General features: G+C 38.2%; 1 protein-coding gene across 1 annotated transcript; it reads right to left on the bottom strand.

Annotated features, from left to right (window-relative positions):
• Positions 1-2,373: 2,373 nt before the first annotated feature.
• Positions 2,374-18,930, bottom strand: LOC121498631 (serine/threonine-protein kinase RIO2-like). Its single transcript, XM_041768609.1, is given in 5 exon segments — positions 2,374-2,526; positions 2,529-2,793; positions 2,795-3,877; positions 16,759-16,918; positions 18,851-18,930. Coding segments are annotated over 5 exon segments (1,719 nt in total). The 3' UTR covers positions 2,374-2,395.
• Between the last annotated feature and the right edge of the window lie 749 nt (positions 18,931-19,679).

The raw sequence follows: 19,679 nt of genomic DNA, 5'->3' as shown, positions 1-19,679 counted from the left end.
TATTTCTTCAGTGTTGGTTGTGATCTCTCCTCTTTCATTTATGATTTTATTTATTTATTTGGGTCCTTTTTCTTTTCTTTGTGATAGATCTACCTCACAGTTTATCAATCTTTTTAATTCTTTTAAAGAATCAGGTCTTAGCTTCATTGAACTGTTATTTTTATTTCTATTTCATTGTTTTCTGCTCTAATCTTTATTATTTCTCTTCTCCTGCTGGATTTAGGCTTTCTTTGGTTTTCTTTCTCCAGCTTGTTTTTTGAGAAATGCCTGTATTTCTTCCTTCTTAGGACTTCCTTCTTAGGACTGCCTTTACTACATCCTGAAGGTTCTGAATTGTTTTTTTTATTTTCATTTGTTTCCATGATTAAAAAAATTGTTAATTAATTTCCTAGTTGACTAATTCATTCTATAGTAGGATGCTATTTATTTATTTATTTAACTTTTTATTTTTATTTATTGGAGTTCAATTTGCCAAAATATAGCATAATACCCAGTGCTCATCCTGCCAAGTGCCCTCCCCCAGTACCTATCACCCAGTCACCCCAACCCCCTACCCACGCCCCCCTCCACTACCCCTTGTTCATTTCCCAGAGTTAGGTGTCTCTCATGTTTTGTCACCCTCACTGATATTTTCACTCATTTTCTCTCCTTTCCCTTTATTCCCTTTCACTAATTTTTATATTCCCCAAATCAATGAGACCATATAATGTTTGTCCTTTTCTGATTGACTTATTTCACTCAGCACAATACCCTCCAGGTCCCTCCATGTTGAAACAAATAGTGGGTATTTGTCGTTTCTAATGGCTGAGTAATATTCCAATGTATACATAGACCACATCTTCTTTATCCATTCATCTTTTGATGGACACTGAGGCTCCTTCCACAGTTTGGCTATTGTGGACATTGCTGCTAGAAACATCGGGGTGCAGGTGTCCCGGCATTCACTGCATCTGTATCTTTGGGGTAAATCCCCAGCAGTGCAGTTTCTGGGTTGTAGGGCAGGTCTATTTTTAACTCTTTGAGGAACCTCCACATAGTTTTCCAGAGTGGCTGTACCAGTTCACATTCCCCCCAACAGTGCAAGAGGGTTCCCCTTTCTCCACATCCTCTCCAACATTTGTTGTTTCCTATCTTGTTAATTTTCCCCATTCTCACTGGTGTGAGGTGGTATCTCATTGTGGTTTTGATTTGTATTTCCCTGATGGCCTGTGATGCGGAGCATTTTCTCATGTGCTTGTTGGCCATGTCTATGTCTTCCTCTGTGAAATTTCTGTTCATTTTCTGTTCATTTTCTGTTCATTCATTATTTTGCCCATTTTATGATTGGATTGTTTGTTTCTTTGCTGTTGAATTTAATAAGTTCTTTATAGATTTTGGATACTAGCCCTTTATCTGATAGGTAATTTGCAAATATCTTCTTCCATTCTGTAGGTTGTCTTTTAGTTTTTTTGACTGTTTCTTTTGCTGTGCAGAAGCTTTTTATCTTGATGAAGTCCCAATAATTCATTTTTACTTTTGTTTCTCTTGCCTTCATGGATATATCTTGTAAGAAGTTACTTTGGCCAAGTTCAAAAAGGCCAAGTTGTTGCCTGTGTTCTCCTCTAGGATTTGGATGGAATCTTGTCTCACATTTAGATCTTTCATCCATTTTGAGTTTATCTTTGTGTATGGTGTAAGAGAATGGTCTAGGTTCATTCTTCTGCATGTGGATGTCCAATTTTCCTAGCACCATTTATTGAAGACACTGTCTTTTTTCCAGTGGATAGTCTTTCCTGCTTTGTCGAATATTAGTTGACCATAAAGTTGAGGGTCCACTTTTGTATTCTCTATTCTGTTCCATTGATCTATGTGTCTGTTTTTGTGCCAGTACCACACTGTCTTGATGACCACAGCTTTGTAGTACAGCCTGAAATCTGGCATTGTGATGCCCCCAGCTATGGTTTTCTTTTTTAATAATCCCCTGGCTATTCAGGGTCTTTTCTGATTCCACACAAATATTAAGATGATTTGTTCCAACTCTCTGAAGAAAGTCCCTGGTATTTTGATGGGGATTGCATTAAATGTGTAAATTGTCCTGGGTTGCATAGACATTTTCACAATATTAATTCTTCCAATCCATGAGCATGGAATATTTTTCCATCTCTCTGTGTCTTCCTCAATTTCTTTCAGAAGCGTTCTGTAGTTTTTAGGGTACAGATCCTTTACCTCTTTGGTTAGGTTTATTCCTAGGTATCTTATGCTTTTGGGTGCAATTGTAAATGGGATTGACTCCTTAATTTCTCTTACTTCAGTCTCATTAATATTAGTTGCCTTGGTCTAGAAAAGACTAGTGAAGGGGTGTCTTAAAAGGGGGATCATAGTAACATTTTGAAAAATATTCAAGATCTTAAATATATTACTCTCCCCAGAAGCTGGCTGCTTCCAAGCTTGACTTAATATTTTGCATGTTTTCTCTTCATTGTTTTGTAAATATATTTGCTTCTCCTTTTTGCAATCGATGTCTTACAGCTGATTTTTGCTGTTTGTCAACTGACATTTCAGCTTCTGTCTCACCAATTCCAGAGGAATTGTTGAACAGCTTAAAACACTGCCCACAGATGTAACACTCAGAATTCTTGTTCTGTACTGTTTAATATCTTCTGTATTTTCTTCATTTCTGAAAGGCGTGATTTCTTTGTTTAAGGACAAGGCAATCAGATGAGGGCATGCATCTTTATACTCTTCATAGCCCATGGGCATTCCTCCTTGACTTACTTTACCATCTTGCCTGGTGTCATTTTTAGTTTTGTTTTTTTTCCTCAGAATACTCAGTTATAGAACTGTTGTCAATGACCTGCTCTTCTATTTCTTCTAAAGCCTGACTGAGTTCAGCTAATTCAAAATTGTGTGCATCAGCACTCTCCTCTGACAAATCATCTTCCTTTATTTGTTGAAGGTCTCCAGATGATACACAACAGTCAGTTGACTCATCTGTAGAGTTTTGATCACTCTGATTTTCTAAACTACAAACACTTGCTTTTTCTGATATCTCTTCATCAGAATGTGAGAATTCAGACTCATCTTCTGTTTCAATATTTCTATCAGTTGGACCTACTGGATGAAGTAGTTCATCATCTGCCTGCATTTCCTTTGTGTAGCGGCTGGCAGAAACCTCTACATCAAGGGAGTGCTCCCTCCTGATATCACTAAAGGTTGGATAAAGCTCACTTTCATAGCTGAAACGTTTCATGAAGAAATCTCTAATGCATTTAACATCTCTGTCAAAATACCATTCAGCATTGTGATGAGAGGTTGAAACCATCTGTGGAAAATCAATCATGGTGATGTGGTCATCTTTATCTAAAATGAGATTGAATTCATTAAAATCTCCGTGAATCAGTCCATGATTTGCAAGTCTGACAATTAGTTCCACAGCTTCATCATATACTGACGCAGGATCTTCCACATGGTGTATCTGACATAGAGGATAGCCATTTACGAGTTCCATGACCACTGCATGGCCGTTATAATCAATTGGTTTTGGGACCGGGAATTTCCGGTCATACAATGCCTTCATATAGGCAAATTCTTTCATGGCAGAGAGACTAGATATGTTAACAAGCCAGGACATGTTATGCCTGTGTTTATGATAATCACTCTTGTTTTTCAGATTTCGAAAGGAGGTTCTTACCAGTCTGTGAAGCTTTAACGCAAACTGCTGTCCTTCTTCATTTGCAACGATGTAAATATCTGATTCTTTGCCAACACCCATCTGGTTTCCAACGGACTCAACTACCTGTCTAGAAGAAAGTGTTTTCAAAGCTAGGTAATCATAGCCTGCATTTGTCAACTGGTAGACTCGCCTCTGCAAGTGACTCCCTGTATGTTTACTTTTGAACTAGGACCAAAATCGCTACAAGTTTTCTGTGTTTCCACCTGAGAAAACTTTTCCTTCCAGAGGGGAAGTGACTAGGTACTTCAGGGATCTTTTGTGTTTGTGGCCTTACATATCAGTGGAGGATTTTTTAAACACATTCTAGAAGATGAATTAATTACAGAAACTCATGATTTGTTCTCACTATATAGGTATTTACCTTTAAAAATAAGAAAAAGGAATAGAAATAAGTGTTGCATGAGCAATTATCAAAAATGTATTAATAAAACTTGTATAAAGCATTTTTAGCTAGGGAACTCAATATAGAATTACATATAAATCCAGATTTACACATTACTCTTAGCCAAGGTAATCTGTGAAATGATGAGACTTGTTTGATAAATAGCTTTATCTATTTTCCCTGATTTTACCATGTGTGGAATGCAAGTAAGCATCAGAATTGCTCGATTTTATTTTATTGCATCTGATGTAAGACTTGATTTTTCCCCCTAAAGATTTATTTATTTATTTTAAAGAGAGAGAGCATGAACAGGAGATATAAAGGGAGAGGGAGAGAGAATTGCAAGTAGACTCCATGCTGATCTTGGAGTCTGATGTGGGGCTTGATCCCAGGATGCTGAGATCATGACCTGAGCTGAAACCAAGAGTCAGATCCTTAACCAACTGTGCCACCCCAGCACCCCAAGACTTGGCTTTTCTCATGGAAAATCCTAGTTAATAAATATCCTAATTTTTTCACATTGGTTATGAGTCAGATAAGTTATCATTATTTCCACAAAATATTTCAGGCTATGAAGAATGCGAATGTTTTCAGTTAAGTTGAATTACAACAAATGATGACTTTATTGTACGTTTTGGCAATTGTTTGGACTTAGCTACCCTACTTGTGTTGTCTTTTGTAATTCATTCATATTATCTTTTTGATAACCTTTTAATATCAGTAGCTGTTGTGCTACTTCCTATTGTCAATTTAAATGACTTAAAGACTTTAGGATTAATATTTAGTAGGGTAAATTTATGAGAAATCTTTGGTTTTCTACAAAATTTTTAAAGAAACGAAAATTCATAGAGCAAAGGGGTAGAGTTACCTAGTATGGTTTTGACTTATTTTTTCTAAGGCTGGAATTGAGAAGATAAGGTCAATGTGGTATATACCTAATTTTTTAATATGATGATTAAGTAAATTATATTTTAAAGCTAAGGTTGAAAGCTAATCATGATATTGTTATGTAGCTATATGTTTAAGATCATATGCACATATTACTGTATATTTTCAAATTAAGAAGCAAAATAAATGCATGTGTAACAAAGATGAGGGACCTAGTAACTTAAAATTGGCCTTAGAATATTGAGTCTGCTGTAAACAAGAACTATTCTCTACCTTACTGTAATCCATCCAGAAGATGGATTGAGTCTGCTGTAAACAAGAACTATTCTCTACCTTACTGTAATCCATCCAGAGACTGGGAATTCTTACCTTGTCAGGTACTCTAAGCCCTTTGGCTAACTTCTGTCATGCTACTGAATTGTTAAAACAAAGAATAAAAATTCATCACATCTGAAAGCTATTAAGTCTCTTGTTAATTGTCCCATAATTAATTAATATTATTAGTTTTCTCTGTTTTTAAGTTTTAAAAAGATTTTATATACTTATTTGAGAGAGAGAGAGAGAGAGAGAGAGAGAGGTGGAGGAGCAGAGGGAGAAGGACAAGAAGACTCTGTACTGAACACAGAGCCCCATGCAGGGCTTGATCCCAGAACCATGAGATCATGACTTGAGCCAAAACCAAGAGTCAGACGCTTAATTGGCGGAGCCACCCAGGCACCCCTTTCTGTTATTTGGGGGAAAAAAACTGTACTGTAACTGTAGCTATTAAGGTATCCAATGCAACCATTCAGCTATGTTTTTGTTTAGAAAAATAAAGCTGAGGTGTTATTATACTCAGAGCCATCTTTGGTACTTCTTAGGGGATGAAACCACCTAAGGCTTGTTCTTTTAGCTGAAATCGATGGCATGGCAATCAGTGGCAACAGGGATGCTGAGAACAATGTGGTATAGTTGGTATGCTCTACATTTCTTCATTTCTACCTTAGTTTAGCCCCATTAGAGGATTTGCCCTGAGAAAATGTGGGTAAAAGCTATCAGATCAAAAAAGGGCAACTAGACCTTTCCTGAGAAAATTTTTTAATACATATTTGCTTCATCACAGATTGTACAATCATCAGGATGGAAAGAAGGGCTCTGGGGATTGTTATGCTTTCACTGTAATAATTAACCAAATTAATGTAAAGTGGTTATGTCTTACACCAAAATGTAGAGGTTTCTCTTTCCTCCAGTTGATACTTTTGGTTACCAAAATAATTGAATTAGGTCCATTCAATTTTGTAATCAATAGGAAGTTTCTGAACTCTCATCTGCCTGAAGGCTATGGTGCTACAAGCTAGAAATTGTATCTTGTGAAAAACACATATAGCAGGAAACACTAAAAAGTCACTTTGCAAAGGGCTGTTCCAAGAAATTGACTCCTTGGTATGGGCCTCCCACCATGAACTGCTGACATTGCCACACTTATAAGGCCATAGCAGGGGGTGAATCTGGTCCCTCGGGCCTCTTTAGTCCAGAAGTAGTTGACAATATAAAAACAGACTCAGACCAAGATCCAGTAGAATGAAATAATTTCATAGGGCTGGATGATGGACTCAATGAGAGAAATTTAAAGGTGGTTAATGTTCTATTTTCTGATGAGCATATGAAGTCTTTTCCTTTCCTCTTGATCTGTTTCTGATCCTCAATGAAGGAAGTTATGCATATGCATATAAGTTGCCATAAAACTCTTTTTGAAGATCTCATTCCAACCAATACTTTCAGAATTCTAGAAGATGTCTTATGGTGAATCTTTTTTTAAAATTTAAATTCTAGTTAGTTAACATACAGTGCAATATTGGTTTCTGGAGTAGAATTCAGTGATTCACTGAATTCATACAACCCCCAGTGCTCATCACAACAAGTGCCTTCCTTAATGCCCATCACCCATCTAGCCCATCCTCCACCCAATCTCCCTCCATCAACCCTCAGTTTGTTCTCTATCATTAAGAGTTTCTAATGGCTTTTTTCCTTCCCTCCTTTTTTTCTTTTCTCTATTCTTTTATGGGGAATCTTAGTGTACATTGTAAAATAACAAGTGTTCAGTAGACTAATTCTAATTCTGAAGTGGATTTCAGATGAATGTCTTAATATGGGTTAAGCTTAGACAAATATATGGAATGAAATTTACTCTAACCACTGTATATCTATAAACAATCAAACCATTTATTGACAACATGAAAGATACTAATTTCCTTTATCCATGAGCCTATTTAGAGCAGAAGACTGATTCTATCAAAGTGGCTATTACTGAGATCCTTCCTCTTTTATGGCCATGTACTTATTTTTATAGGTTCAGTAAGAACTAACTCTTCGGGCTGCCTGGGTGGCTCAGCGGTTGAGCGTCTGCCTTTGACCCAGGGGGTGATTCCAAAGTTCTGGGATCGAGTCCTACATCAGGATCCCTGCAAGGAGCCTGCGTATGTCTCTACCTTCTCTCTGTGTCTCTCATGAATGAATAAATAAAATCTTTAAAAAAAAAAAAAAAAGGAAAGCCTGAATTCAACAAGATTCTGGCTCTTCCATTAAAAAAAAAAAGGACCAAGTCTTCTTTTTAGCAGGATGTAATTGGAGAGATTGATAGTGTAACCACAGCATAGGAGTGCCATATTTAGGAATAAGTATCATTTGGAGCACCTGGATGGCTCAGTCAGGTAAACATCTGCTTTCAGCTCAGGCTGTGATTCCAGGGTCCTGGGTTGGAGCCCCACATTGGGCTCTCTGCTCAGCAGGGAGTCTACTTCTCCCTCCTCTTCTGCCTGCCATTCCCCCTGCTTGTGCTCTCTCTCTCCTCTCTCTGTCAAATAAATAAAATCTTTAAAAAAGAAGAAAAAGTGTCATTTAATCATTTACAACAAGCTGATTTTTTAGGGACAATGGTTATAGTTCATATGTGGAACCAGTGCCTACTAAGCTTCTTTCCCGGGAAGCTGTACTGATACCTGTTTTATCAATAACAGGGCTCCTCACAGTCTTATAGTTATCAAGAAAGGTCTTTTCTTGGAGGCTAGGAACCTTGGCAAGACGGGAGGATCTCAAGAAAAGGGAAGCTGTCATAATTCGAAATACTGCAGGCAAAACTTGGTAGAGACATTTCTTTGTTTTGTTTTCCTAGTCTTGGAACACAGGAGCTAATAGCTGCAAAAAAAATTGAAAAAAAAAAAAACAGCTTTGGAATTTTACAGAAGCGAATGAAGATTCTTTTCCTGTCACATGGAAGTAGATTTCTCTGGTTTTAGTGGTTGTTCAGCATCATCTCTCCCAAAGTTTGCTGACATTTATCAAGAAGGGCTATCAATACCTTTGGCTGTAACTATGTAAATGAACGAAGCCAAAGAGAATAGAACACACAGTGTTAAAGGTACATGTTAGAGCTTACTGACGTCTGAAGGATGGGAAGGGGCAACTATGCAAAAATCAGGAGAAAGTATATATTCTTGTTAGAGAGAACTATTGTGCAAAGGCCCTCCTATACGAAAGAGCTTGATGTGCTCTGGGGTCTCATCAAGGTCCTTGGAGTAGAGAAAGTGTGCAGAAGGTAGAGAAAGTGAGAGATGGGAAGCAGATGAAGGAGGAGATTGCTACATCATGGAGGGGCTTATAGGCCTTGATAGGTTAACTGTACATTATTCTAAGTACATTTGGAATCCTCTGGATATTTTTTATCAAGGGGGGTGAGATGGTTTGATTAATGTGTTTAAAAGATCACTTGGGTGGAAGCGCCTGTGTGGCTGAGTCCGTTAAGCATCTGTCTTCTGCTCAGGTCATGGTCAGTGGGGAGTCTGCTTCTCCCTCTTACTCTGCCCCTCCCTCCACTCATGTACACATGCTCTCTCTCTCTCTCTTCTCTCAAATAAATAATTAAAATCTTAAAAAATAGTCACTTGGTTCCTGTATGAAGACAAGTGAGAAAGCACAAGCATGGTGCACATAACGCATTTAATGCAAAGAGATTTGCCTTTGAGACTTTAATCCCCCAAATACATATTTTAGCAACAACAACTACAGTCACTGAATTTCTAAATTATATAAGTAATGAGTATGAAAATGTTTTATCCTAACAAGAGTATTTCCAATTCACAGGGCACTTTCCTACACATAACCTAATTTGACCTACAGGGAGATCACAGATTAGTAGGACAGCTTTATAGTTAAAGAAATAAGGTCTTTGAACCTTGACTCAATGCCCAACATTATGTAACTAGTAAAAACAAGGATCTGAATTCTCAGTCTAGTCATTTTTCTATTATATGAATTCACTTGATGATCTCATATCTACTAGAAATATGCTTTTCATTAGGCAGTTGTTCAATAATATAGAAATAGTATTGTAATACAAATAAGGTCTTGATATATTTTACCTGATACTCACAATATGCCTCTGAAAGTCACACCAGGTAGTTATTTCTATTTTATAGTGAGGACCTGAGGTGGGGGGGTGTGGATGTGTGGAGATGGAGTAGCTTTATTCAAGGTCACATAGCTAGCCAATAAAATAGGTAACATCAGGATTAGGTTAGAGGTCTCCTGAACAGAGTCCATGCCTTTACCATCAGAGCAGGCTTTTCTTGGAGCTAATGCTCCAGATGTGCTCTCTCTCTCCTCTCTCTGTCAAATAAATAAAATTCTTTTCACAGATTCACCTTTTAAAAAAACAACAGAAGCTTTTTTGTTTGTTTGTTTTGTTTTGGTGACAGATTTTTGACAATCATATTGTGCTACACCTGCACATTCTTACACAATTATTTTCACGTAGAAATTAGATATGTACACCTACAAAACCCACGTTAGAACAGACTACAGTTGCTCAAGGAAATAACAACCACTAGCATTGTGATCATCATCATCATCATCATCATCATAATAGCAATAATACTTTTGGAATCTTCCTACGTATTATACAACTTCTAAGTGTTTTGCACATCTCAATTCATTTAACTCTTGCAAGAGTTGCTTGGTTGATGTGTCCTACTTGTTTGTTTTTTATTTTGTTGCTTGTACTTTAGGTGTCATAGCCAAAAAATCATCAGCAAGACCCATGTCAAGCAAGTTTTTCCCTATGTTTTCTTCTAGAAGTTTCATGGTTTCAGGTCTTACATTTAAGTCTTTAATCCATTTTGAGTTAATTTTTGTAAATGGTGTAAAATATGGGTACAGTTTCATTTTTTTCACATAGCAATGATGTGGAGAAAAAGGAATGCTTATGCACTGTTTCTGGGAATGGAAATTGCTGAAGCAGTTATAGAAAGCAGTATTGAGGTTCCTCAAAAAATGAAAAATAAAATTATCATACGTTCCAGCAATTCCACTTGTGGGAATATATCCAAAGGAAACAAAGCACTAACTCAAAACGATACCTACACCTCCCACATTGGTTGCAATATTACTTACAATAGTGAAGTGTGTGTGTATACATATATATGTATATATATATATAATTTAGCCACAAAAATGAAGAAATTCTACCATTTGCAACAACATGGATGGATCTTGAAGGCATTATGCTGAGTGCAGTAAGTCAGACAAAGACAAATCCTGTACGATCTCATTCACATGTGGAAACTAAAAAAGAACAAAAGATACAAATTCATAGAAAAAGAAATCAGACTTGTGGTTACTAGAGGTTGAGGGTGGCAGGAAGGGGAATTAGAGGAAGGTAGTCAAGGGCACAAGTTTCTAATTAGAAGATTAAAAAATCCTATGATTTTTTTTTAAAATTTTTATTTATTTATGATAGTCAGAGAGAGAGAGAGAGAGAGAGGCAGAGGGAGAAGCAGGCTCCATGCACCGGGAGCCTGATGTGGGATTCGATCCCGGGACTCCAGGATCGCGCCCTGGGGCCAAAGGCAGGCGCCAAACCACTGCGCCACCCAGGGATCCCAATCCTATGATTTTTAATGATCTTATCGCAAGGAGATTTTCTTTGTTTTTTATCGTATCTGTATGAGAAAAATGAATGTTAGTTGAATGTTTTACAGTCATTTCACAATATATGTAAATAAAAACATCCTGCATATGCCTAAAACTTACACAGTGAAGTATGTCAACTATTTTTCAATAAAATTGGGGGGACCCCCCCCCAAACAAATCCAAGTGTGATGGAGAAAGCATTCTGGGTCACAGGATTTTTATGTGGAGAACAAGGGAAGATTATGACTTTCCCTATACGTTTTGTGTAGGAAAAAAATTGCTCCCAAAGTATATGATTTATCTTGAAAGAAGTTCATGCAGCTTTCTGTAAAGATTATTAATTTTCAGCAACATATTGTTACCCTTTGTGACCATTCTGAGGACAAGAGTTTTTTTTTAAGATTTTATTTATTTATTAATGGGACACACAGACACACACACACACACACACACACACACACACACACAGAGGCAGAGATACAGGCAGAGGGAGAAGCAGGCTCCGTGCAGGGAGCCTGATGCAGGACTTGATCCCAGGACCCCGGGATCACGCCCTGAGCCAAAGGCAGATGCTCAATTGTGAGCCACCCAGGCGTCCCAGGACAAAAGTTTTGACATTTCTCCATCATTCACTAATTGGAGAGACCTCACTCTAAACTAAGAGACCACACTCTCAGGCATGTGAAGTATTCATTTTTTTAAAAAGATTTTGTTTATTTATTCATGAGAGATGCAGAGAGAGAGAGAGAGAGAGAGAGGCAGAGACACAGGCAGAGGGAGAAGGCTCCATGCAGGGAGCCTGATGTGGGACTTGATCTGGCAACTTCAGGATCGCCCTGGGTCAATGGCAGAGGCTCAACTGCTGAGCCACCCAGGTGTTCCCCCCCTCCTTTTTTTTTTTTTTTTTAAGGATTTTGTTTATTTATTCATGAGAGACACACAGAGAGAGAGGCAGAGACACAGGCAGAGGGGAAGCAGGCTCCATGCAGGGAGCCTGATGAGTATTCATTTTTTTTACTTTTGAGTAAAAAGTACAGGCAAGCCCTGGATGTAGGAAACACTAACTGGAAGACATACCACTCCCAGGTAGGTCCTTGGGCACTGTGGCAACCAGACAACTAGAAAAAAATCATGAAGCATTCTGATGAGAAATACTTATCAAGTACTAAACACTGTGTGCTTTCATGGCCTATTTTATGTAATCCTCACAACAGCCCTGTCAGGTAAGTATGAGACTCAGGTAGGTACATAACTCACCAAGGGGTATACCTTTCACAAGTAGAAGTGGGTTTTGAGCCCAGACTATGATTCCCAAGCTCCTGTTCCTCTGACCACACTACACATGTAACTTTCCTAAATAATCTGCAATAAACTGCACTTTGAATCCCAAGATTTTCTTTTATTTTTCTGGCATGTACTGAGCTCTTCAGGTTAGAGGATAGACTGTGAGAATTCCTACAGATATCTGACTCTCAAGAAGGCTAAAAATATGGAAATAATAAATATAACAAAGCATTTTGTAAAATGCCATGCAAATTTTGATTTTTATCATTTGCACAAGAGACTCTGATAATGCACTCAGTTTGCAGTCTATCACCCCAAAGATCCCCATCATTGAGATATAGAAAGATTTCTTTTCTTTTTCTTAAAAGTTTTTATTTAAATTCCAGTTAACATACAGTGTAATGTTAGTTTCGGGTATACAACATAGTGACTCAACACTTTTATAGAACACCCATTGCTCATGACAGCAAGTGCACTTCTTCATTCCCATCACCAACTTCAACCATCCCCCACCGCCCTCCCCTTTACTAACTGCTCTCTAGAGTTAAGAGTCTCTTATGGTTTGCCTCTCTCTCTTCCCCCCTTTGCTCATTCATTTTGTTTCTTTTTTTTTTTTTAATTTTTTTTTTTAATTTTTTATTTATTTATGATAGTCACAGAGAGAGAGAGAGAGAGAGAGAGAGGCAGAGACACAGGCGGAGGGAGAAGCAGGCTCCATGCACCGGGAGCCTGATGTGGGATTCGATCCTGGGTCTCCAGGATCGTGCCCTGGGCCAAAGGCAGGCGCCAAACCGCTGCGCCACCCAGGGATCCCATTCATTTTGTTTCTTAAATTCCACATACAAGTGAAATAAAATGGTATTTTTCTTTATCTCATTGACTTATTTCACTTAGCATAATACTCTCTAGCCCTATCCACATCAGTGCAAATGGCAAAATTTCATTCTTTATGGCTGAGTAGTATTCCATTGTATGTATAGTTCCATTCTAGTATATTCCATTGTGTGATATATATAGGTGATATGTTAATTTCAAATGCTAATTTGAAGGCATACATACATTTTGATATTTATAAGCAGCTAAATCATGGAGAGACCCCAAATGCCCATCAACTGATGAGTAGATAAAGAATAGGGGATATATATATATATATATATATATATATATATATAACCTATATAAAGATAAAGAATAGCCTATATTCTTTATATAAAGAATATATTCTCTTTATATGAAGAATATATTCTCTTTATATGAAGAATATATTCTCACCTATATAAATATAAATATATATATATATATATTTACTGTGCAGAAACTTTATATTTTGATGAAGTCCCAATAGCCCATTTTTGCTTTTGTCTCCCCTGCCTCTGGAGATGTGTCTAGTAAGAAGTTGCTACAGCTGATGTCAAAGAGGTTACTGCCTGTGTTCTCTCCTAGAATTTTAATGATTTCCTGTCTTACATTTAGGTCTTTCATCCATTTTGAATTTATGTTTGTGTACAGTGTAAGGAAGTGGGTCAGTTTTTCCTTTGCATGTTCTCCCCCAGTTTTTCCAACACCATTCATTGAAGAGATAGTCTTTTTCCCATTGCATACATTTTCCTGCTTGTCCAAGATTAACTGACCATATAGTTGTGGGCTCATTTCTGTTTTTTTTAAAAATTCTGTTCCATTGATTTATGTGTCTATTTTTGCACCAGTATCCTATCTATCTATCTATCTATCTATCTATCTATCTATCTATCTATCTATCATCTATCTATCTATCTATCTATCTATCTATCTATCTATCATCTATTTATTTATTTATTATTGTGCCTCCACTGTGAAATTGCTGAGGGCTTGGGAGAAGGATTTGCATAAGAGTTCATGTGAGCCACATTCTTCCTCTTGGCTGTTAGTGAATGTGGGACCTTGTCTCCAGGCCAAATACATGCTCTTACAAATGCATACACCAAGGCCCATAAGCAAACTTATCTCCACTCCTCCTTGGCTCTCCCTTGAGCTTCTACCACCTCTCAAGCCTCACCCTGCAGAAAGTCAGCAAAGTGAGGAAAACAGCCATAGAAGAAGAATAACAGAAAAATATTGTAGATGACAATACCGCTACTTGGGAACTGTACTATGCTGTGTCCACAGAAGACTAACCTTGGAAGTAGGCACCTAGCATTTTCTCTTGAAAGGCCAAGGGACCTAAGTCTTACCTGCAGAAATGCTGCACCACAGTGGCACAAGAGTCTAGCAATCTAGAAACTGGAAGCTGTCTCTTAAATTATTTTGGTTTTACGTGTCCTTCTGTGCCTTTCACTATTTCCATAGCTGTCAGATAAAGGAGTGTCAACCGTAAGAATTTACCTGTGTGTAAGCCATGTTGGCATAACTGCAATGTGTGACATACCTCCAAAGCTTTCAGTTTCTTTTTTTTTTAAATTTTTTTATTTATTTATGATAGTCACAGAGAGAGAGAGAGAGAGGCAGAGACATAGGCAGAGGGAGAAGCAGGCTCCATGCACCGGGAGCCTGATGTGGGATTCGATCCTGGGTCTCCAGGATCGTGCCCTGGGCCAAAGGCAGGCGCCAAACCGCTGCGCCACCCAGGGATCCCAAGCTTTCAGTTTCCACAGTGGCCTGCAGTGAAGGGGTGGCCTGTGAAGGCACATGCTTAAGGTCATTTACAGATGGAACACTGCCATGTGGTCAGCCCTCCAATGGCTACATTGAAGTCCTTCCTTCTACATAAGAGACTAGAACTAGTTCCATAGTTCAGCTAGGAAAGTGAAACTCAGTTGCTGATTTCAAAACAATTTGATGATCAAGACACATTATTTTCCCCACATATTTATTGAGAAAAGTTTCCAACGCACTCTACAATTTAAAGAAATAGTACGTAAGTGTTCCAAGAACCTACACTTAGACTGAAGAGTTGTTAACATTTTACCCTATTTGCTTCTTATATCCTCTTCTCTTTTGGTGAATGATTTCAAAGTAAGTTGCAGAGAAGCCACAAATGTAAGTAACCAGTGGTTACTGACAGAGCAGGAGATTGTCACATGTAACTATGATAAAATGATCATACCCAATAAAACTAATATTAATTCTACAATACCATCTAATATTAATCCATATCCATATTTCTCCACTTCTCCTAAAGATCCAATCAAGTTTCAGGCATTGCATTTGGCTGCTATATCTCTTTTATAACTCTATCTTTAAAAATAGCTCTATCTTTAAAAAAAAAATATATGTATGTCACTGATGTTTTGAAAAGACCAGGCCAGGTGTCTCAAAAAATGTCCTGTATTCTCTATTTGTCTGACTTACTTTTTTCATGATGTCATTTAACTGGACCTCTATCCCCTATATCTTCTGCAAACTTCAATTTAAATTTATAGATGATTCAACTCGGATTAAACATTTTTGGTCAGAAATATCATATACTATTTAATACTTCATACTGCACCCTGTTGTAATATCTGGGCTCTTCCACTACTAGAGAGGCTAAATTTAGTCCCCAGGAGAAGGTGGAGACTACAAGCTTTCTCCATTGTAATGACAAACTAATTATAATTACTAATAGACTGTGGGATGGTACTTGGGCACCATGTGACTATATTGCTTCCGACAATCTTTTATCTTATGCATATGTGAGATATATATATATATATAACTTATATATATACTGATATATATATATATATATATCAGTATATATATAAGTTCCCGTATACTCCCTCACCTCCCACTTGCACAACCCCTCCCACTATTAACATCAGCACCAGAGTGGTACATTTGTTACAATTGGTGAGCATGCACTGATTCATCATAATTTTTTAAAAAGATTTTATTTATTTATTCATGAGAGACAGAGAGAGAGAGAGACAGAGGCAGAGAGAGAGGCAGAGACACAGGCAGAGGGAGAAGGAGGCTCCATGCAGGGAGCCTGACGTGGGACTCCATCTTAGGATTCCAGGATCACGCCCTGGGCTGAAGGCTGCGCCAAACTGCTGAGCTACTTAGGTGTCCCCTGATTCATCATTATTACCCCAAATTCATAGTTTACATTAGGGTTCACTGTATTCTTGGGTTTTGACATATACCCACTGTTACAGTCTCATATGGTATCCTATCACATACTTTTCACTGCCCTAAAAATCCTGTCCTACCTAGTCATCTTTCTCACCCCAAAACCCTGATCTTTTCACTGTATCTCTAGTTTCACGTTTTTCCAGGATGGTATATAGCTGGAATTAAATAGTATGTGGTCTTTTTGGTTTGGATCTTTTCAATCTGTAAAAATGCACTTTAAGTTTCCTCCATGTCTTTTCATGGCTTGGAAGCTCATTTCTTTTCATAGCTAAATAATATTCCATTGTCTGTACCAAGTTTATTTACTCATTCACCTGTTGAAGGGCATCTTGCATGTATCTTAGTTGATAATTATAAGTGAAGCTACTGAAAACACCTGTGTTTATCAAGGAGAGTGATCACTGGATTGTATGGTAAGAGTATGTTGAGTTTTGTGGGAAACTCTCAATCTTACAAAGTGGCTGTAGCATTTTATGTCCTCATCAGCTGTGAATGGGGCATCCTGTTGCACCACACCCTGGCCAGGACTGGATGTTGTCAGTGCTGCATGCTGTAGTCGTTCTGATAGGCATGTGGCACACTTGGAGATATTAACAACCACTCCTGACCCTTGCCTGAATTGAGGATTACACTGGGGATTGCAAAATGGTGATTTTCTAAGTTAGCTTCCCCTCCCAACCCCGTATTTATTAATGGACCTTCTTCTGGAACAGGAAACATTTTGCTGTGTTTTTCAGAAGACACCTCTTTTGCAATAAGGAATTCTAAAGAGCTTGGAGCCTGACATGGAGCTCCATCCCAGGACCTCGAGATCATGACTTGAGCTGAAATCAAGAGTCAAATGATTAACTGACTGAGCTACCCAGGTGCCCCTTGGCATTTTTTTAATTGAATTTTTTTTTATTTATTTATGATAGTCACAGAGAGAGAGAGAGAGAGAGAGAGAGAGAGGTGCAGAGACACAGGCAGAGGGAGAAGCAGGCTCCATGCACCGGGAGCCTGATGTGGGATTCGATCCTGGGTCTCCAGGATCGTGCCCTGGGCCAAAGGCAGGCGCCAAACCGCTGCGCCACCCAGGGATCCCGCATTTTTTTAATTGAATTAAATTCAACAATGATCTTCAAATGTTATTATGGATATAGTTAATAAACTCTCAATGTATTTTCAAGGTCTTGGAAAATAGAAAATGATATGAATTAAATATATTATGTCAGAAGAGAAATATTTTGAAGTATAATAACTATAAAGCTCAGAGTTTGCTACATCATCTTTTAGATTATTTATCAAATTGTGATTACTGTTTTACATGCCTCTTTCCTCCACAAAGCTATGAATTTCTAAAGGGAAAAGACTGGCCCAATTCACTTTGGTACCATGCATCCAACAAGATGTATAAATCATAGTCTGTTCTTCATATATATTTGATGAATCCATGAAATAAAGACGTAAGATTGGCTCACTGTTAAGCAATTGTTTTTGCAGTAGGCACTGCTGTTTTAATTTCGATACATGGACAATCGTTTTGTTCTTGTATTAGTGTGATAGCCCTCCAAAGTCATTAGGATTCTAGGTTCCTTCTGGACTTCCAGACTGTCTTTTTAGCCACTTCTTCAGGTGGTGTAATGTGGCTGCTGGTGCTTCAACTATCACATTGGAGTTCCACCCCGGGAGAAGGGGAAAGCAATAGGCCAAAAGGGTATTTCCACAGATACCTGTTTCTGCTATTTCTGTTTACATGTTCATGGCCACTCCTATGTGCCAGACAAGTTGGGAAATGTCATCTTTTAGTTGGGCATATTGCCCCTCCACTAAAATTAGTGTTTTGCTACCAGATAAGGAGGGAATGGTATTCTGGCACAATCAATTGGGCACAGGATTTTCCAATTTTTTTATCTTGAAATTTTTAGTAGAGTTGTCTTGACTCTAGTTTAACTCATCCTTCTAATTTCTCTTTTGATATGATTTTGTGGAGACAGTACCTTGTTACACACACACACACACACATATACACATTTGTCTATATATATATACACATACATATACATGTCCATGGTTGTACATATGTATGCATTTACATTCACTATATATGCACATAGATATATCACACTTATAGCTATGTGTAAAACAGACATATATATTTTTATTTTCTAAAGATTTTATTTATTTATTCATGAGAGACACAGAGACAGAGAGAGAGAGAGGAAGAAACACAGGCAGAGAGAGAGAGGAAGAAACACTGGTGATTCTATCCCGGGTCTCCAGGATCACGTCCTGGGACGAAGGCAGGCGCTAGAGCGCTGAGCCACCCAGGGATCCCGTGTGTATATATATATTCACTATGTAGGTACCTGTTCACATAGATTTATATATTTTTGTCAGACTTTCCGGGAGTTCTTTTCGACTCTCTGGGGTTAATGTTGAGGAGAGGGTGAGAAGGATGAGAAATCATGAATGCAGAATCATTGATTCGGCGGAACTCTGTCCTGCAGTGTCCAGGAGTAGTTCCGATTAGCGAGCTACTACACATTCTTACTCAGGTGGTTTACCTGTTTATTCGGTAGTTACCGAATTCATGCTGTGAGCCATATTCCGCATCATCATTTTGTTCTGTAATTACTGTTGTCATTAGAGTTACTAGAGCATCATCTGGCTACTCTGTGGGTTTCTATGAGGTGAGGCAGCCCTTGGGTGCCCACTGCCTAGGTCCGGAGGAGGCCTGAGCCTAGTGAGCAGGCATCTTTTGTGCCTCTGGATGCTACTGACCAGAAGAGGGAGTGCACAGTCTGATGGACTATTTGCTCTTTTCCTTCTGCCTTTCATACGTTTGTCTATGGATGTCTGTTCTCAAAATCCCATTCCTTCAAAGAAACCTCCCCTTTGCCACTGACACCTTAATCATCAATTAACTATGGGTCCACCTATATTCCACACTCTCCATGAGCCATAAGACCCAAGTGCACAACAATTTCTCCTAGAATTGATTTATCTTGGTTCTCAAACCTCCATTTTTAATGATGGCAGATAATTAATCTTACCAATTTGAAGTGATTCTTTATTTCTTCTAGGTTAAAGCCTAGTCTTTTTTTTTTTTTTTTTGAATACTCAATTCAAAATACTGCACCCTGCTCACATCTTTGGGCTGTGTTACAGTACTGAGACATGGACCCTCTCCATGGATAAATTTCTCTGTGACTTTTGCCACCAGTGTGACTCTCCTTTTTATTCTTGTGAGCTCTACCCCATGGTGTCTCCTGCTAGTTTCTCTACCTGGCTCTGTTCCCCAGGGCTGGGTCACACATGTCACTCTGCTTTTGCCCAACATCCTGCTGAACACTGAGTTCATATTTGAATTTCTCCCTCCGATTCCCAAATAAT

The sequence above is a fragment of the Vulpes lagopus genome, chromosome 9 (assembly GCF_018345385.1).
Source record: "Vulpes lagopus strain Blue_001 chromosome 9, ASM1834538v1, whole genome shotgun sequence".
Classification (NCBI taxonomy): domain Eukaryota; kingdom Metazoa; phylum Chordata; class Mammalia; order Carnivora; family Canidae; genus Vulpes; species Vulpes lagopus.
Note: the sequence above shows the minus strand (reverse complement) of the source record. Positions and strands in the feature narration are given on the sequence as shown.